Source organism: Bubalus bubalis, chromosome 14, assembly GCF_019923935.1.
Source record: "Bubalus bubalis isolate 160015118507 breed Murrah chromosome 14, NDDB_SH_1, whole genome shotgun sequence".
NCBI classification, from domain to species: Eukaryota; Metazoa; Chordata; class Mammalia; order Artiodactyla; family Bovidae; genus Bubalus; species Bubalus bubalis.
In genome coordinates this window covers 24,047,327-24,064,411 of record NC_059170.1, presented here as the reverse complement: position 1 = coordinate 24,064,411, position 17,085 = coordinate 24,047,327, and the positions used below count along the sequence as shown (strand labels likewise).

Here is a 17,085-nt window from a genome sequence, read left to right as displayed (position 1 = left end):
TTCTCCGCGTGCGTGTGACACAAGCTGTAGAGTTGGCTCAGAACCAATGAAAAGGCAGCGCCTCTCTAGCCCCGACCAATCAGCATTCGGAACAGAGGGTTTAACTCCTATTTAAAATGAAGACTTTGAATCTTAACGGCTGAGCTCTCGGGAGGACTTGGTTTCTTTGGGTCGGAGGTGGGAGTCCACAGGTGCGTAGACCTGGGGCATCTCTCTGAGGCTGGCTGGCAGGCAGGCGGGCTGGCGGACCCAGGGTGGCCTTTGCGGTTTGGTGGGAGGGAAGCGGTCTTGGGGATCGCTGGGTCAACGAGGGGAGGTCGGGGCGACAGAGCTTCCTTTTTCCCCACCCCCCGCCCCGTTCCTCCCTGCGCCCCCTCCCCCGCCCCCCGTGCTTTCCCTGCACCCTCCCTTCTGTGCTTGGATACCGATATGCCCTATAACATGCCGCCTGGTGTTTATTGAACACCCGGAGTGAATGGGGTTGTGGGGGTGGGGGGATTGCTTTCTGATGGGATTCTCATGTTAAGTGAGCACCTGGGTAAGAAAGAATGCAGAATGTTTTTTTTGCCGTCTTGGAATTGACGTTCTAGGGGTGGGGGGTGAGGAGACAGACTAGCAAGATAACTTCCGATAGGGATGAGTACTAGGAAGTGGGCTAGTTTGAATGGACTAGCCAGGAAAGGCCCTTGTCCGGGCAGGATGGATGAGTGGGTGAATAAATAAACCTGGAAGCCAGTGTTTCTCAAACCGTAGACCCTGGACTACCTTTATAGGGATTACTTGAGCGTTCTAGTTAAAAATATGAACCCACCTAAGGGATCAGAGGGGCTTCCCAGGTGGCGCTAGTGGTAAAGAACCCTCAGGAGATGGAAGCGACTCAGGTTCGATCCCTGGCCTTCCCTGGAGGAGGGCATGGCAACCCAGTCCAGTATTCTTGCCTGGAGAATCCCATAGACAGAGAAGTCTGGTGGGCTACAGTCCATAGGGTTGCACAGAGTTAGACTCGACCCATGCAGGCAAGGGATCAGAAGTGCTTGGGCGTAGGACTCAGGTGTTTGTATTTTTATCAAGCTCTGCAGGTGATTCTGATGTTTCATTGAGAACTAGTGTATGCCCGGTGTATACTGGTCATCTGGGGATGTCTTTGAAACGCAGGGTCTTAATTTGTTAGGTCTAGAGTTGGGCTCCAAAGTCTCCATTTCTAACAGTTGTCCTCCTGATGTACATGTGGCTACCATCCTTGACTTTCACTGTTTTCTTCTTATCCTTAACCTTCCTTGTTTGTTTAAATTAAACGTGTTTCAGCAGCATACTCATTTCCTCTCCACTCTCCTTCATATGTGTGGGTAATTTGCAGGTTTGATGAAGGAAGGAAAAGTCTCCACCCACAGTGCTATTAAATCTGCTTTTCTATGTAGACTAGTAGGATCTCCAGTTTGAAGTGCAGGGATCTTATGCAGGTCGTCTGGACATGAGACTCGAACTTGGCTGGAGTCCAGAATCACCTGAGAAACTGTCTTCTGTGGCTCTCTGCGGAATTCTGAATCAGAGACTTAGTCAATTCTGTTCCGTTATTCTTCCTGAGAAGGAAAAGTGTATTACCTGGAGCGAATGAACTTTGGTAGCTTCTATAAAACCAGTGTCTGTAGAGCTATGTGATCTCATGAGTCAGCTGCTTGTAACTGTCAGGGAGAGTGAAGAAGGCACCACAGCATGGGTGAAATTACGGTTCACATGATATGAGAATGTATTTCCTTTTCTTGTCTATTTCTGAATGGCTGTTTGATATAAGGACTCCAGATTCTTTAGTCTGGTCTCCTCTTGCAGGTGGAGTTATTTGTTTGCTTATAAAATGGATGTGAAAGTGGGGGTCTGAAGAGTGCTTTCTGATTGGATTCTAGAATTTAGGGAGCAAGAGAAATGGATAAAGGTTTCTCTGGCCCAAGGATCCATATATCTGACTTGTTAAAGGGATTACTGGGCACGGTGTTGCAAATGGACCATAATGGGGCAAAGGTGAAAGCAGAGTGACCACTGGGAGCTTTTTGCAAATAATTGAAGGGAGAGAAAATTGTGGTTTGACCAGGTGGGAGTAGGAAATGTTGTGAGCAGTGATTTTCAAAATAGAGCCTGTAGGATACGCTGATGGCTTAGATACAGGATTTGAGGGAGAACCATATAAAAGATTATAGGACTTTAGACTTGAGCAACTGGCAGGATGGAGAGAGCAGGTTAAGGGGAATGGGGATTGGGAGGAAGCAGGATGTCAGTTGGGGACAGGTTAAGATTGAGATGCCACTCAGATTACCAGGTGGTAGGAGTTCAGAGGAGAGCTTTGGGCTCAAGATGGAAATTTGGGGGTCCTCAGCCTGTGGATGGTATTGAAAGCCGGGGAAGAAGAGATTTCATTTGGTGTGTTGGGTTGAGATGCCTGGCAGGCTTTCCTGGGGCATGCTCAGCAGGTGATAGAGAGGAGAGGGCAGAAGGCACCAATTTGCATTCTCCTAATAGAGATGTTTAGAGCCCTGGGGCCCTAGGAAGGTGTAGACAGAGAGTGGGGAATCCCTTCCACGGTTACCCTAGACACTGAGATTGGTGGCACAGGTGAGGCTCATCAGCAAAGGTGTTTGCTTTGGGACAGCTAGTAGACAAGTCTGTGCAGGAATAGAGTGCAGGACCCCCTGGAATGCCGGGAATGCTTCTGAGGGGAAGGCTGAGAATTGACCTTTGGATCTGGCAACAGTTGGGTCTGCCTGGAGCCTGGTGGGGATGAAAGCCCTGTGGGAGGGAGCCTGCAGCCTGGTGAGGGAAGTGATTGAGACAACTGTTGCCCAGTTCTGCTGCTGAAAGGGGAAGCCAGAGATGTGGTCATAGTTTGAGTCAATTTAAGGGTAAAGAGGACTTTTTTTTTTTTTTTTTTTAAGGCAGCACTTAAGGAAGCCAGCCTATAGACTGATGGAAGGGATTCATTAGAGAGATGATGGGAGAAAGGGACAACGCAGTTCAGGAGTGGGGTTGGAGTACCAGGGAGGGGAGAGAATGGGATGCAGTGAGTGAGGGGAGAGAAAGGCCCCACACCTGAACCTGATGTAAGCCCCATACTTATGCTCTATCACAAGAGAGAATGCTGCTCCCTTATCGGCCTTCATTGGACAACAAATCATGTAAAATTCTGTGTGATGCTGAGGCTTTTTTTTTCATCAGGATTTTTAACCCTTTGAAGCAGATGGATTTTTACAAATTAAAGGTGGTTCTTTTTTCTTTTCAGGCATCATGGACAGATGTAAAGAAAACTGCATCTCAGGGCCTAAGGTAAATTGAATAATCAGGAATCTCAGATTCCGTTTGTAAGACCCAAAGGGAAGCTGGGTTTAAGTCTAGAGTTGTTTTCACCTTTCCTTTGAGGTGTGACTGTGGCTCCTCCTCCACGTCCCTGGGTGGGAACTCGTTGCTTTCCTGAGCATTCATCAAGGCTCTGTTGCTTCTCTCAGTGTAACTTTTATTTTGCTCTAACTTTTTGAAGAGCCTATGTTTGTTTCCTCTTTTGCCTCAGATCCGTTTTGTGAGTACTTGGAAACTGAAACACTAGTAAATCAATCGTAATTAGCTTTGGGGACTATTAAAACTGTGCTCATCATTATTAAAAAAATTATATAATTAGCTTTTCGTGGAACATGTGGCAAATACAAAACTTCCCGCAAAGATAATCACTATTGAATATTTGATATGTTTAGAGAAAAGACTGAAAAAATACAAGTATTGTTGAAGAAATTTCAGTGGAATTGGGATTTTAGTATAAAGTTTCTGAATTGTAGCTTCTTGCTAAAGAATAATTCCCAAGTCACTGAGAATTCTTAGAAAGTGTTTAATGACTCACTTTTTAGATAAAAGTTTAGTTAATGAACATTTTTTTAATGGGGACATGACTTTTAGGGGTAGGGTGTTGGGGAGCGGGTAGGAGGTGTCATTCAGGTATTTCAACCCTATACTAACTGTATCCTCTGCAAGTGCTGATTCCAATCGGTTTCCCTGTCCATCTTATCATTGCTGCTGCTGCTGCTAAGTCACTTCAGTCGTGTCCGACTCTGTGCGACCCCATAGATGGCAGCCCACCAGGCTCCTCCGTCCCTGGGGTTCTCCAGGCAAGAATACTGGAGTGGGTTGCCATTTCCTTCTCCAATGACAGTCATTATATTGCAGTATTAGAAGACAGACCTTTGGAATACTCTCAAGATACTCAGCTTTCCTTCATGAAGACCATCATATTCCTTTTTCCTCCCCCATCTAGACTGCAGTTCCAGTTAGTGATGGCCCAAAACGTGTTCCAGTGGCTCAGCAGTTTCCCTCTCAGAATCCGGTGTCTGTGAACAGCGGCCAGGCTCAGCGCGTCCTGTGTCCCACAAATTCCTCTCAGCGTGTTCCTTCACAAGCACAGAAGCTAGTCTCCATCCAGAAACCAGTACAGACCCTGAAGCAGAAGCCACCGCAGGCAGCCAGCGCCCCTCGTCCTGTCACCAGGCCGCCAAGTAACACCCAGAAGAGCAAACAACCCCAGCCACCAGTGCCTGGTAAGCAGTCTTCTTAGGCTCATTGGAGAGCCATTCTTTTATTTGCTTAAAAAACTACCACATATACAGATGTGTGTTTACTATTTGGAACCCTAGCTTTTACGTCATTTCTACTGAGGATGGGGAGAGCATCTGATGTCGGGGTGAAGTAACAAGTCTACTGTGGGTCAGGCCTGACCCCCACCCTCCTGAAAGAGGTGGGCAGCCAGGGAAGACACAACAGCAGCCCCGTATTCTTTGGATTGCTTACTGGGGCAGAGGGGATTCTTTTAGCAAGTACACTTAGAACTGAAAAATTCCAAGGTTCTGGAGTGTGGAGGGAAGTGCTGGGGGTTGGGGGAGTGAGTGGACTGAGGCAGGCGGGGCGAGGTCGGGGTGGGCACTGTCAGCCTCAGCAGGGCTTTGTCCCCTATGTACTGGGAAGCTGCTGATAGGTTTTTGAGCAGAGGAGGGGCTGACTTGCCTCTTAGAGAAAGCTTATCTGGATATGTGGGATGAATTGAAGAGTAGCAATGGTGGACCCAGGGGTACCAGGTAGGAGGGAGGCCACTGGGGTTTGGCTCCAGTATTGCAGGGGCCTGAGCTGGGTTGGTGTTAATAGTTATTATTTACCAGTTGTTGAGTGCTCCATAGCAGGCTTCCTTCATCCACATTGTGTCATTATGTCTTCGTAAGCACTCTACAGAGGCAACCGTAGTTTCTACCTCGATTTTGTGGAGGAGGAAGCTAAGACTTCAAAGCATTAACTTATTCAGACACAGCCAGGGCAGAGTGATTGAGACAGATCTGAGAGCTCACTTAGGATGCCAACTTGATCGAATTGGGCGGTAAGCCAGACATGGGGATGGTGGTTATACAGCTGGCATTAAACCACTAAACCGAGATCATGAACCGTGGAGGGAAAGACGACAGTTTAGACCTGAATTCAAATATCTCACCAGAGCAAACTGCTGCTGTTGGAGGTTGAAGTGCTGGAAATACTCAAGTAGGAATGTCCAGCGTAATTTCCCCTTGGCTGCTAACACAGTGGAAGGAGGGTGCTGGTGGGCTCATGTTTTGTTGCACATTGTCTGATACTGACCCACCTCCTGGGGAAGAGGTGATGAGTTGTTATGGATGGGAAGACTGGTAACTCTGTTTAGAAGCTCTTCATTTAGAAACTGAGGCTCCAGGGAGAATCTACACAGCCTTGAGTTTTTAGATTATATGAGGGCCTATGATGTATCTGCTTATCTTTACTCTCAAAGCTTTATACAGACTTCAGATGGCAGGAGTCAGGTTACAGTGTAGTTGTCTTTTTTTTTCCTTTTTAAAATAAAGAAAACCAAAAATAGTTGATCTGTCATTCTGGGCATACCACTGATATTTTGGTGACCACTCTTCGATTCATCTCTAATCAAAGACTGTTAACTTATTCAATTTAGGAAATAATCCTGAGAAGGAAGTGGCATCAAAACAAAAAAATGAAGAATCAAAAAAGTAAGTTTTATCTTATGTACAAAGTTCTGTACCATCATTCTACTAGAACATACTAATGTCATTTAATTGCAAATTTAGTTATAGGAACAGGCCTGTTAAAAATAGACCTTTGTACTTTCACTTGGAAATTTGAAACGTCTATATTTTCTAAATCTTCAAAGAGAAGGGATTTTAATGATGTTTATGAGAGACTCGAGTTTTTCTTACTGCTTTTCACATTTAGAAAAGACTTATATTTGACTTAGAATCTGTTACAGAAATCAAGTGAAACTTCCTCTCTACCCTCAGAAGTAACTTCTGCGTACAGTTTATGTATGCTTCTCTACTACGTCTAATAAAGAGGTGGAAGTTAAACAACAAAATGTGGTCCTCTTGCAGCCCTATGGACAAATACTTGACTGTAGAGTATTTTGAAAGTATTGATACAGTTACTGTATTTGTTCTTCATAATAAAGCTTGGCTGTATTTTCCCTTGCTCTCAGTCTCTGAACTGTCTAGACTCTAGCATGTAATAGAAGGTGACAGGAATAAACCCACAGCCTTTTTTGCTCTAGCTGCCTACCAGAAACTTTCTGAGAGTCTCATCCAGTGGTTCCCAGCCCACTGTCCTGTAGGCTCCATCCTGTTTGCTTTCCCAGAGTGCGTCTCCACCCCAGAGAGTGGTGGCATCTCCACGGCTAGAGGAGGCCATTTGAAAGAGGTTCCCAGTTATCTCGGGAACCTTCTTCCTTCTCCAGCTCCTCATCTAATTCTCCTATGGTCTTAGCATCGTTGCTAATGGGTCTGTGCTCAGAGCATAGTACTGTCTCAGGCCACTTCCCAGCAAGTGCCTCAGCTCCAGAAGTCTAGACTCATTCAGAGGAGGCTGTGGTTTGGTTCTTGCCGAGGATACGTGCTGAATACAACTTTGAGTATGGAATTATTTATAGGACTGGGATGTCTGCTACTCATTAATATACCTCATTAGAAAGGATGTGTTTTCTTCACACTTTAAAATGTTCATTTCTTCCCCAGAAGGCAATGGGCTTTGGAAGATTTTGAAATTGGTCGCCCGCTGGGTAAAGGAAAGTTTGGTAATGTTTATTTGGCGAGAGAAAAACAAAGCAAGTTTATTCTGGCTCTTAAAGTATTATTCAAAGCTCAGCTGGAGAAGGCAGGCGTTGAGCATCAGCTGAGAAGAGAAGTAGAAATACAGTCGCATCTCAGGTAAGTCTTCAGATGATGTCCGGGAGAGTGGCGTACGGAACTTAGACTTCAATGTTTATGAACTTCTTTGTAGAAGGCTGGCTTCATAGTACTGCAAAGAATGACTAAATTCATCATTTTTTCAAAGATTTATCTAGACTTAACTGTTGTGGTTTGGAAAAATTGCTTGAAGGTTTGTCTTGTTAATGGAGTAATTTACTGGATGAGTTTTGTTTTGTTTTGATGGATAATTAAAGGAATGATACCTCTTATTTTGAGTTCGGGTTGCACACTGGTAGCCTACAGGTTGACTTTGGCCAGTGGATCTTTTTGTTTTCAGTGAATTAAAAAAAATCTCAGCTAGCCTGTGCTCAGCTGTCTAAAGTCCTCCACAGCACATCTGCTGCCGTTATTGAACATGGTCTGCGTTGTCTGTCTCATGGTATTTGAGTTTCAAACTACTGTGGGAATGGCATGTCTTTTTTTTTTTTTTAATTTGCGGAGACTTAATATTTAGCTGAATTCTTTCCCCCTAAGAATACAGATGGTTCGAAGGAAGGAAATAGTCTTAACTAAACCTGAGGTCCAGGTTTAATACCTTGAAATGCATGTAAATTGATAGCAGTGTACGTCTTTTTCTTAGAGTGGGTTCATAGCTTCACATTTTCAAGGGGAGTGGAAGGTGGGATCTGTGACCAACAGCAGCTCTCACCACTGGTTTCACATGAGGGATCTGATACTCAGTACAGATGACCCCCCATACCAGATGTCCATCTTGCATTGCAGGCATCCAAACATCCTCAGACTGTATGGTTATTTCCATGATGCTACCAGAGTTTACTTAATTTTGGAATATGCACCCCTCGGAGCTGTCTATAGAGAACTTCAGAAACTGTCAAAGTTTGATGAGCAGAGAACTGCCACAGTGAGTTTTCATTTACTGTCCAGACTAATTGTGTTTACTCTATACCTGTCCTACATAGCGCTGTACCTTTCATTATATAATAGAGGGGGCTTTGTTTCATGGAAAGCTAGCTTAATACAGGGGTCCCTAACCTCTGGGATCTAATGCCTGATGATCTGGGGTCAGGCTGATATAATAGAAATAAAGCACACAATAAATGTAATGCACTTGAGTCATCCTGAAACCATCTGCCCTACCCCAGGTCTGTGGAAAAATTCTCTTCCACAAAATTGGTCCCTGGTGCCAAAAAGGTTGGGGACCACTGGCTTAATAGGATCAAATATGTGAAATGGGAAAATCAGAGTAGCTTAGGTGTACCTTATATACAGATGAAATCAAATACCAAATGAAATCTTGTGGTTGGTTTCCACAGCTGTTTCTGTGGAAATATATATAAATAGTTACCCTGTTTAAAAAAGAGAAGAATGTATTTTTGATTAGTTTTAGATTTACAGAACAATTGAAGATAGTGCAGACTTACTTTTTCCATGCACATCTGACTTCTATTACTATTTTATATCTGTGTGGTACAACTGTTATAACTAATGGACCACTAGTACATAACTATTGACTGAAATCCACACTTAGATCCAGATTTCCTTTGTTTCTCATGATTAGATTCAGTTCAGTTCAGTCTCTCAGTCGTGTTCGACTCTTTGTGACCCCATGAACTGCAGCACGCCAGGCCTCCCTGTCCATCACCAACTCCTGAAGTCCACCCAAACCCATGTCGATGATGCCATGCAACTATCTCATCCTCTCTCATCCCCTTCTCCTCCTACCCTCAATCTTTCCCAGCATCAGGGTCTTTTCAAATGAGTCAGCTCTTCGCATGAGGTGGCCAGAGTATTGGAGTTTCAGCTCCAGCATCAGTCCTTCCAATGAACACCCAGGACTGATCTCCTTTAGGATGGACTGGTTGGATCTCCTTGCAGCCCAAGGGACTCTCAAGAGTCTTCTCCAACACCACAGTTCAAAACCATCAATTCTTCGGCTCTCAGCTTTCTTTATAGTCCAACTCTCACATCCATACATGACCACTGGAAAAACCATAGCCTTGATTAGACGGACCTTTGTTGGCAAAGTAATGTCTCTGCTTTTGAATATGCTATCTAGGTTGGTCATAACTTTAGATTAGGGTCATGGGTTTGGGGAGGGAGGTCAGAGGTGAAATGCATTCTCTAAGGATACAAGCTACTGACCTGACTCATCCCCAGGAGTTGGTCTTGACCACCCGGCTGGGGTAGTGTTTGTCAGGCTTCTCCTCTGTAGAGTTACTCTCTCTCCCTTTTCAGAGGAACAGCTCTTCTCCTACAGGGCAGGGTATCAACATAAATTATTTGGAATTCTGTACCACAGAGCTGTCTTTTCTCCCTTATTGATTTACTCAAATATTTATGAGTATGGACTCAGATGCTTGATACTTTGAGGTGCTATTAATCTAATAGCACTTTACTCTCATTGTTCGTTCCAGGTTTGGCCACCGGGTGCTCTTTTACACAGTGCCTGTGTCCTTCTGACTTGTCCCCATCTTTGTGGGGAGTGTGGGCCTGTGTATTTTTTAAAAGCACTTTCTGTTTGTCGGTGCTATAAGGTGCTCCAGCTTCGTCTTACACATTTTCTAAGTCTTAGAATTCATTATTTCTCTAAGGAGTTTTGCTTCCTTTTATTGGAAAATGTTATTAGAAGCCTTGATCTGGGTGCTGGATGTGCTCATTGCTACTGTTACTACTTCTGGGCTTTCAACTGAAAGAGAGCATTGAGATGTGTGTATTGTAATCTCGGTATTTGCATGTATCTAAAAGTATTTATAATTATCCACCTGTATCTATAGTAAACATGAGTCCCTTATCACATGGATCATTCTACCCTCCTCCCTTATCATAACCTCCACTCCAACACTGAGAAACTTGGATTCCAGCTTCGGCCATCCTTTTATCCAATTCCAGTGTTCATGTATAGTGGTGTCAGAATTGTTAACCAGTTACCCTCGTGGGGAACAACCGTATGCATTTGAGGTTCATCTGTATCCTCTTAGGGTTTGATGGTTCATTTCTCTTTATTGCTGAATAATACTCCATCATATGGCTCTACCTTGGTTTATTGCTTCATTTGTTGAAGGGTATCTTGGTTGCTTCTAGTCTTTGATTACGAGTAAAGCTGCTGTAAACAGTTGCATGTGGGTTTTTGAGGGACACAAGTTTTCTTATCTGCTGGGTAGATACCTAGGGGTGTGCTTGCTGGCTTGTATGGTAAGTCTACGTTCAGCTTTGTGGAAACTGTCAGCAGTCTTCTGCAGTGGATATGCCTACCATCTGTGCATTCCCACCCACGCATGAGCGTGTCCATGGCTCCCCACCAGCAAGTGGTGCTGTCGTGCTTTTTCAATTTCAGTCTTCCCAGTAGGTGTACAGTGGTGTCTCATTGCTTTAATTTGCAGTTCTCTAATGACATGCAAGGTTGAGCATCTTTTCAGGTGTTTATTTTCCATCTCTGTAGCATCTTTGAGGTCTGTTCAGACCTTTGAAAGTGAAAGTCGCTCAGTCATGTCCGACTCTTTGCGACTCCATGGACTATACAGTATAGTAGACTGTACTGTACAGTTCATGGAATCTCCAGGCCAGAATACTGGAGTGGTAGCCTTCCCTTCTCCAGGGGATCTTCCCAGCCCAGGGATCGAACCCAGGTTCAGACCTTTGGCCCATTAAAAATTTTGTTGTCTTACTGAGTTTTAAGAATCCGCGTGTATTTGTGATATGAGTCCTTTATCATGTGTTTTACAAACATTTTCTCCCCTTCTGTGGCTTGTGCTTTCCTTCTCTTAACTGTGTCTTTCATGGGCAGACATTTTTAATCTTAAAATCCAACATAATCAGGTTTTTGTTTTGCCTTTTTCTTTTTTTTTTTTTCATGGATTGTACTCTTCTTTATTAATGTGAAAATTGTTTGAAGAAGTTGTCTTAATTTGGACTGTTTTTTGTTGAATTAGCAGATGAAGGGCCTATAGAATGGTGGTTACTTTGTTCTGTTTCTTAGTGGAGGTCTCTGGGTAGTATGTACACTTATCTTTTTGGCATTGATCTAAATGGCATTAAATTGGAGTGGTTTTACTTTTATCTTCTACTGAAATCACAGCACTGTTGGTGAATGACCGCTTTGGTTCTGTCTGTGCAATGAGGACATACTATTTCAACTTAAATATTTGCCCTTTGGATAAGTAGAAATCTATCTTATTTGCTTTTTAAATATTAACTAGGCAAGCTAGTTTCTTCTTTAATTGGCAAGTAATGTTTGTACTCAGTTGTCTTCAATCCAGTGGAATTTACTTTGGTGTAAACAGATAGCTGCTTGAAAGGAAGTAAAAGATTGTTCTTTCTAGATTCCCTAGTAGTTTACACACACACACACACACACACACACACACACACCTACCTGTTTTTCTTTCCTGATTAATTAAAACTAGTTCTGGACATAATCCATAATCTTAATGAGGCGTGTGGAGGGGGTGGATGCAGAGAGCTCTGGTTCCTGCCGGATTTGAGCAGGGGCAGCCCATTGTCATCTGGAATCGTACTGTATCCTCTTAGAGCATCACCCACTTTGGTGCAGGAGATGAGCTTTCTTTGCCTTTGCTTTCAGTTTATTTATGGTTTATTTAAGTTTATGGTCTAAATTTTGGTGGAAAGCAATGAAAAATGTCCTTTCTGATGATAACATCTGGTTTGTACCCCTTCATATGGTAAACCTTTTCGGTATAACATAATGTTCAGTCCTGTTTAGAATTACTTTTTGAGGAACCAACACTTCTCAAACGTCAGTCAGAACTAAATATATTCTTTCAACATATTAGAAAACAATTCTCATTTACATGTTAAAGCAAATCCTGGGCTTGCTTAAGTTTATAGCTTCAAACAAACCCTTTTGTTGTAATTTTGCCTTAGTTTTAACAATGGGAATGGACTATAAAGTTTTTCTTTAAGAATGTTAAAAATTGTTTCAAGTCTGACTCATTTGTACCAGTTTTTCAGTGTTGTCATAATTGATGGCTTCCGGGCCATAAATTGCCAGGTGGGATGTGGTGGCGCCTCGTGTCCTCCTGCCTTCCGGTGTCGCACCTGCTGCGTTAGCAAACCTAGCACGGTCACTTGTGCTTCATGCTGAGCACTAAATTGGTTTGTTTTCTTGTAGAGTCATCCACTGTCTCTAGTTTTTGCTTTCAAATCTACAAAACATGTTAAAATCTATGTTGAGTTTCCTTTCAGAAGAGATGTCTAAAATTAACTTGTTATATAAATCTAAAACAGATTTCCAATACTTTCTGTTTTAATAGTATATCACAGAATTGGCAAATGCCTTGTCTTACTGTCATTCAAAGAGAGTTATTCACAGAGACATTAAGCCAGAGAACCTGCTCCTTGGATCAGCTGGAGAGCTTAAGATCGCCGATTTTGGGTGGTCGGTACATGCCCCATCCTCCAGGTATGTAACTTCAGAGATGGAACTTGTTTGGTTTAGCAAAAGCCTAGGGGCTAATGAGCTGAATAGTAAAATATTTACTATAAGTAAATGTAAGCATAGATGTTGTGGGCGGTTGGGTCAGGTAACTGATATACATGCTTTGGAGTAATTTAGGCCTGGCAGGAAACTAGTGTCTTCAAGAACATTTTTACTGTGCAGCCATTTGTGGATGTTTATCCTGGGGTTACGGGCAAGGCTATGGCACCCCACTCTAGTACTCTTGCCTAGAAAATCCCATGGACAGAGGAGCCTGGTAGGCTGCAGTCCATGAGGTCGCTAAGAGTCGGACCCAACTGAGCGACTTCACTTTGACTTTTTACTTTCATGCATTGGAGAAGGAAATGGCAACCCACTCCAGTATTCTTGCCTGGAGAATCCCAGGGACGGGGGAGCCTGGTGGGCTGCCGTCTATGGGGTCGCACAGAGTCGGACACAACTGAAGCGACTTAGCAGTAGCAGCATCCTGGGGTTAAAGATGCATACTATCCTTAGAGTGAAGGGGACAAATAGGTAAAAGATACGACAAGTGTATCACGGAATGAAATGCAGTGTGTAGAGGGGGAGTAACACCTGACTGCCTGTGGGAGGGAAACTCCACTGCCTCCAGGGCCAGGAGACACGAGTTCTACGAGTTCTGAGGGCAGCACCTGCAGAGCTCTAGAACTGAGAGCTTAAAGGAATCAAACTAGTTTGGATGGAGCTTTCAGGGTGGTGGTTAAAGATTCTTTGGTCTGCTCCTGTCAACAGAGCAGTCTTTTCCTATCTCTTCTTAAAGCAGAGAGATCAACCTAATGAAACAATTGAAGTGAACTCTGTAAGCAGAGCTAAAACATTTTCTCCTGTTTTTAAGTTGGGTTTCAATGAGCTTTTGAAACCATGTGTGAAGTAGGGCAATTAAAAGCATACATCTACTGCTAAGAGTTTGTCAGCTTTGGGGTAGGTCTTAAAAAAATTGTAACCAGATTACTTTAAAGCCAGTTAAAAAAACTGTATAGTCCAACATGGATGCTGTTGAGTGTGAGATTTGTTTTTAATACAGATCACTCCTAATTGTTTGCAGCAAGGCACTGAATCTGCTATTGCAGTCTCTTGTTGTTTTGGGGGGAAAAAAATCTGGTTGTCACAAGTGGGAGCTGTTGGCCTCTGAGGCCAACAGCAATGGCTGTAGCACCACAGGGCTAAGCTGGACCTTGGCCTGCCCAGCGGTGTCATCATGGCAGGAAAGATAAAGAGGATATCATATAAAATGCTGGTCACTTGGCCCGGCTTCACATAGCTGGTTAACTGTAAGAGCTCTCAGGTTACTGTGCTGTCTTTTGAGGCTCTTGATCTGGGCTTTCTCCCGAATCCAGTGGTGGTGAGAGGCTAGGAGTCTACAGTGGCAGCTTCTTTAGGCGAGTGAACATTTGTGTGCTCGCCGGGCACCAGTGGCACCAAAGAATAACTGGTACAAGGCAGCAAAATCGGCCTAGCCTTTGCTCCTGTTTTGATGTCTGTTTCCAACCTCTGTTATAAAAACAGACACGCTGAATTGATCACCTGCCTATCCAGTGCCTATAGTCCCAACAGTTGTTAACATTTTACCATACTGAGTGTGTCTACATTTTGGTGAACCTTCAAAAATAAGTGACAGGCAGCATGCTTCATCCTTTGAGTACTTCAGTAGTAGGCACGTCCTGAAAATAAGGACATTGTCCTGTATAATCACAACCATTATCACACCTAAGAAACCTAGTCTTGTTAATATCTACTATTTAGTCCATGTTCAAATTTCCCTAGTTGTTCACACAGTTTTATAGTGGTGATAGTTTAAATCTTATTTATCATTTAAGGAAGTTCTAGAATTAGACATATTTGGGGTGCCACATGATTGCTAGCTGTGAGGTCTGGTACAGCGCCCCATCTAAAAATGGATTTTTAATAGCACCTGCTTTGTAGCACAGGAGCTAGCCTAGGAAAAGCGCTCAGTGTTAGTGGAATGGTTGGTGACTTTGAGCAGCTGTCGTGCTAATAGAAACAGTAGCACGTCAACCTGAGCCTGCCTGTGTTTTCAGGAGGACCACCCTCTGCGGCACGCTGGACTACCTGCCCCCTGAGATGATTGAGGGCCGGATGCACGACGAGAAAGTGGACCTCTGGAGCCTTGGGGTGCTTTGCTATGAGTTCCTCGTCGGGAAGCCTCCTTTTGAGGCAGACACGTACCAGGAGACCTACAGAAGAATATCACGGGTAAGCCCTCACTACAAAGGGACCCATCGTTGTTAGAATTCCTTCCTTATCAGCCTTGACAGGAGGCTATGATCTGAGTATTTCTCGTGTTCTCTCTGAGCCACGTTGTGACTCTTGTCACTTATTGTGTACTCATCCAGGTGGAATTCACATTCCCTGACTGCGTGCCCGAGGGAGCCAGGGACCTCATTTCAAGACTGCTGAAGCACAATCCCAGCCAGAGGCCCACCCTCAAAGAAGTACTTGAACACCCCTGGATCACAGCCAACTCAAAACCATCAAGTTGTCAGAAAAAAGAATCAACTAGCAAACAGTCTTAATCTTTGGGGGCAGAGATCCTTAGGCCAGGGCTGCCTTGTCCTGGAGCAGGCTGCTGGCATGTCTCCCTGTGGCCTGCCCGCCATCGAGACTCTACAGGACATGCTGCTGACAAGCAGGCAGTGCTCGGAGTCCCACTTCTGCAGACACCACACCCTACAGCAGTGGGCGCAGCCGTGAGAATCGTGCTAATAACTTCACTGGTTATAGAATCAATCCGGAGGCAAGGTTTGAGGGCAGCCACCCCGAAGCCTATTTGGAGTAAGGCGTCCTCGTGGAAGATGGACTCAGAGCCTGGCTGTGGGGAAGGGGGTCATGCCTAGTCCTGCCTCGACCCTTGAAACACTGTGCAATAACCTTCCCAGTCCTGTGTGTGTGTAACTTATCGGGTGGCCCAGTCTGGTAACGCTGTCAGAATGAACATGTGATTCTTCCTTTTAAATGTTAAAATAAAGACTTTTGTATAGCCTTGTATCTTTACCCCCACAGCATCCCTTCAGGACTGTTCGGGGTCTGTCCAGCACCCCCGCTTGGCCTGCTTGTGGGTCCTCAGTCACTCACCTGGTGAGACTGAGGCAGGAGCATGGGCTTGCCTCAGTCTTGGGGCACAAGGGTGTCTCAGCCCTTTCTAAATGGTAAAGCCTTATTTTCTCTCATGGTGTTGATGTTTTTATAAAGTTCTCACGTGTGTAACCTTGACATTACAGTGCGTCTCCCAGGAGTTCACATTCGACAGACACTTTGAGAAACTGGGCTAATCCTGTCACTAGGTGGTGGGGACGGGGGAGGTCGGCAGGCCCATGGACATATGGGCCTTCCTTCGTTCCCGTCCTTCCCTCATCCCTTGTCCTACACTCCTGGGGGTGGGGGAGGAGTCGTCAACCAGCAGGCACCTTGTGATGGGTTAGGGAACAGAAAGGGGGAGCAGGGCCCTGGGGAAGGAGTCTCTCAGTTGGACTTGAGAGGATTTAAAGTGTAGAGGCAGGTGTGGCAAGAGGTCCTTGCAGCCTGAGGGAGGGGCCTGCAGGAAATGTGGCCCATTGGTGGGGGGAACTGGAAGTGGGGTGCTCTGCTGGGGAACACCAGGAGCGGTTGTGAGCGCAGCCAGCACCCTCCACTGTCCCTGGTGCCCCCGAGCCTTGGTCCCTGTCCTGGGCAGTGGACATTCACCATTGTGCATGACCACAGCCCGCTGGAGCCCTCACCCTGAGGAGTCACCTGCCCAGTCAGCAACAGCTCACAGAAGTGAGTGATCCCGGCACGGGGGCCGCTGGGGGCTCACTAGAGCTGCAGGCGGTCTGGCTGGACAGAGGGGAGGGGTCAACCATCCATGTCCACACCCGCCCCCTTCTGGGCTCTGACCATGTTCTTGACAGCATGGTGAGGAGTTCCACGTGTTGGGTGAGCCAGCTCCCGGCAACCTGATTTTCCCAGTTTGGCCCTCCGTCTTGATTCTGTGGTAAAAGTGTTCACCCAGCCGGACTCCCTCCCCAGCCGAACCGGAGTCTGGGTGCTGCCAGTGTTCAAAGTGGTTCATACAAGTGGACACTGCTGCCCCCTCAGTACAGCTGGCTGGGGCTTCCCTTACCCTGGTCACCTGGTCCCCATGGGACACCCTAGAGTTGTGGCATCTGTGTCAACTTGCAACCCAAGTCCACAGATAAGTCTGCTTGCAGTCCACAGGTAATTCTTTTCACCAGCTGTTCAGTCTCGGCCTAGAAATGAGATGCCATGAGGAGCTGGTCTCTCCCATTTTTGGTCTCAGGTTCTGTGTGCTCCTATCACGTAAAATTACATATTTCTAGCTGCCAACACCTGTGCATC

General features: G+C 45.2%; 1 protein-coding gene across 1 annotated transcript; it reads left to right on the top strand.

Moving 5' to 3' along the window:
- Nucleotides 1-74: 74 nt before the first annotated feature.
- On the top strand, nucleotides 75-15,735 carry AURKA (aurora kinase A). Its single transcript, XM_006048996.4, has 9 exons — nucleotides 75-191; nucleotides 3,269-3,312; nucleotides 4,289-4,568; nucleotides 5,993-6,047; nucleotides 7,062-7,253; nucleotides 8,019-8,157; nucleotides 12,527-12,675; nucleotides 14,769-14,943; nucleotides 15,084-15,735. Exons 2-9 carry the CDS (start codon nucleotides 3,274-3,276, stop codon nucleotides 15,261-15,263), a joined length of 1,209 nt encoding a protein of 402 aa, XP_006049058.3. The 5' UTR covers nucleotides 75-191; nucleotides 3,269-3,273; the 3' UTR covers nucleotides 15,264-15,735.
- Nucleotides 15,736-17,085: the final 1,350 nt, after the last annotated feature.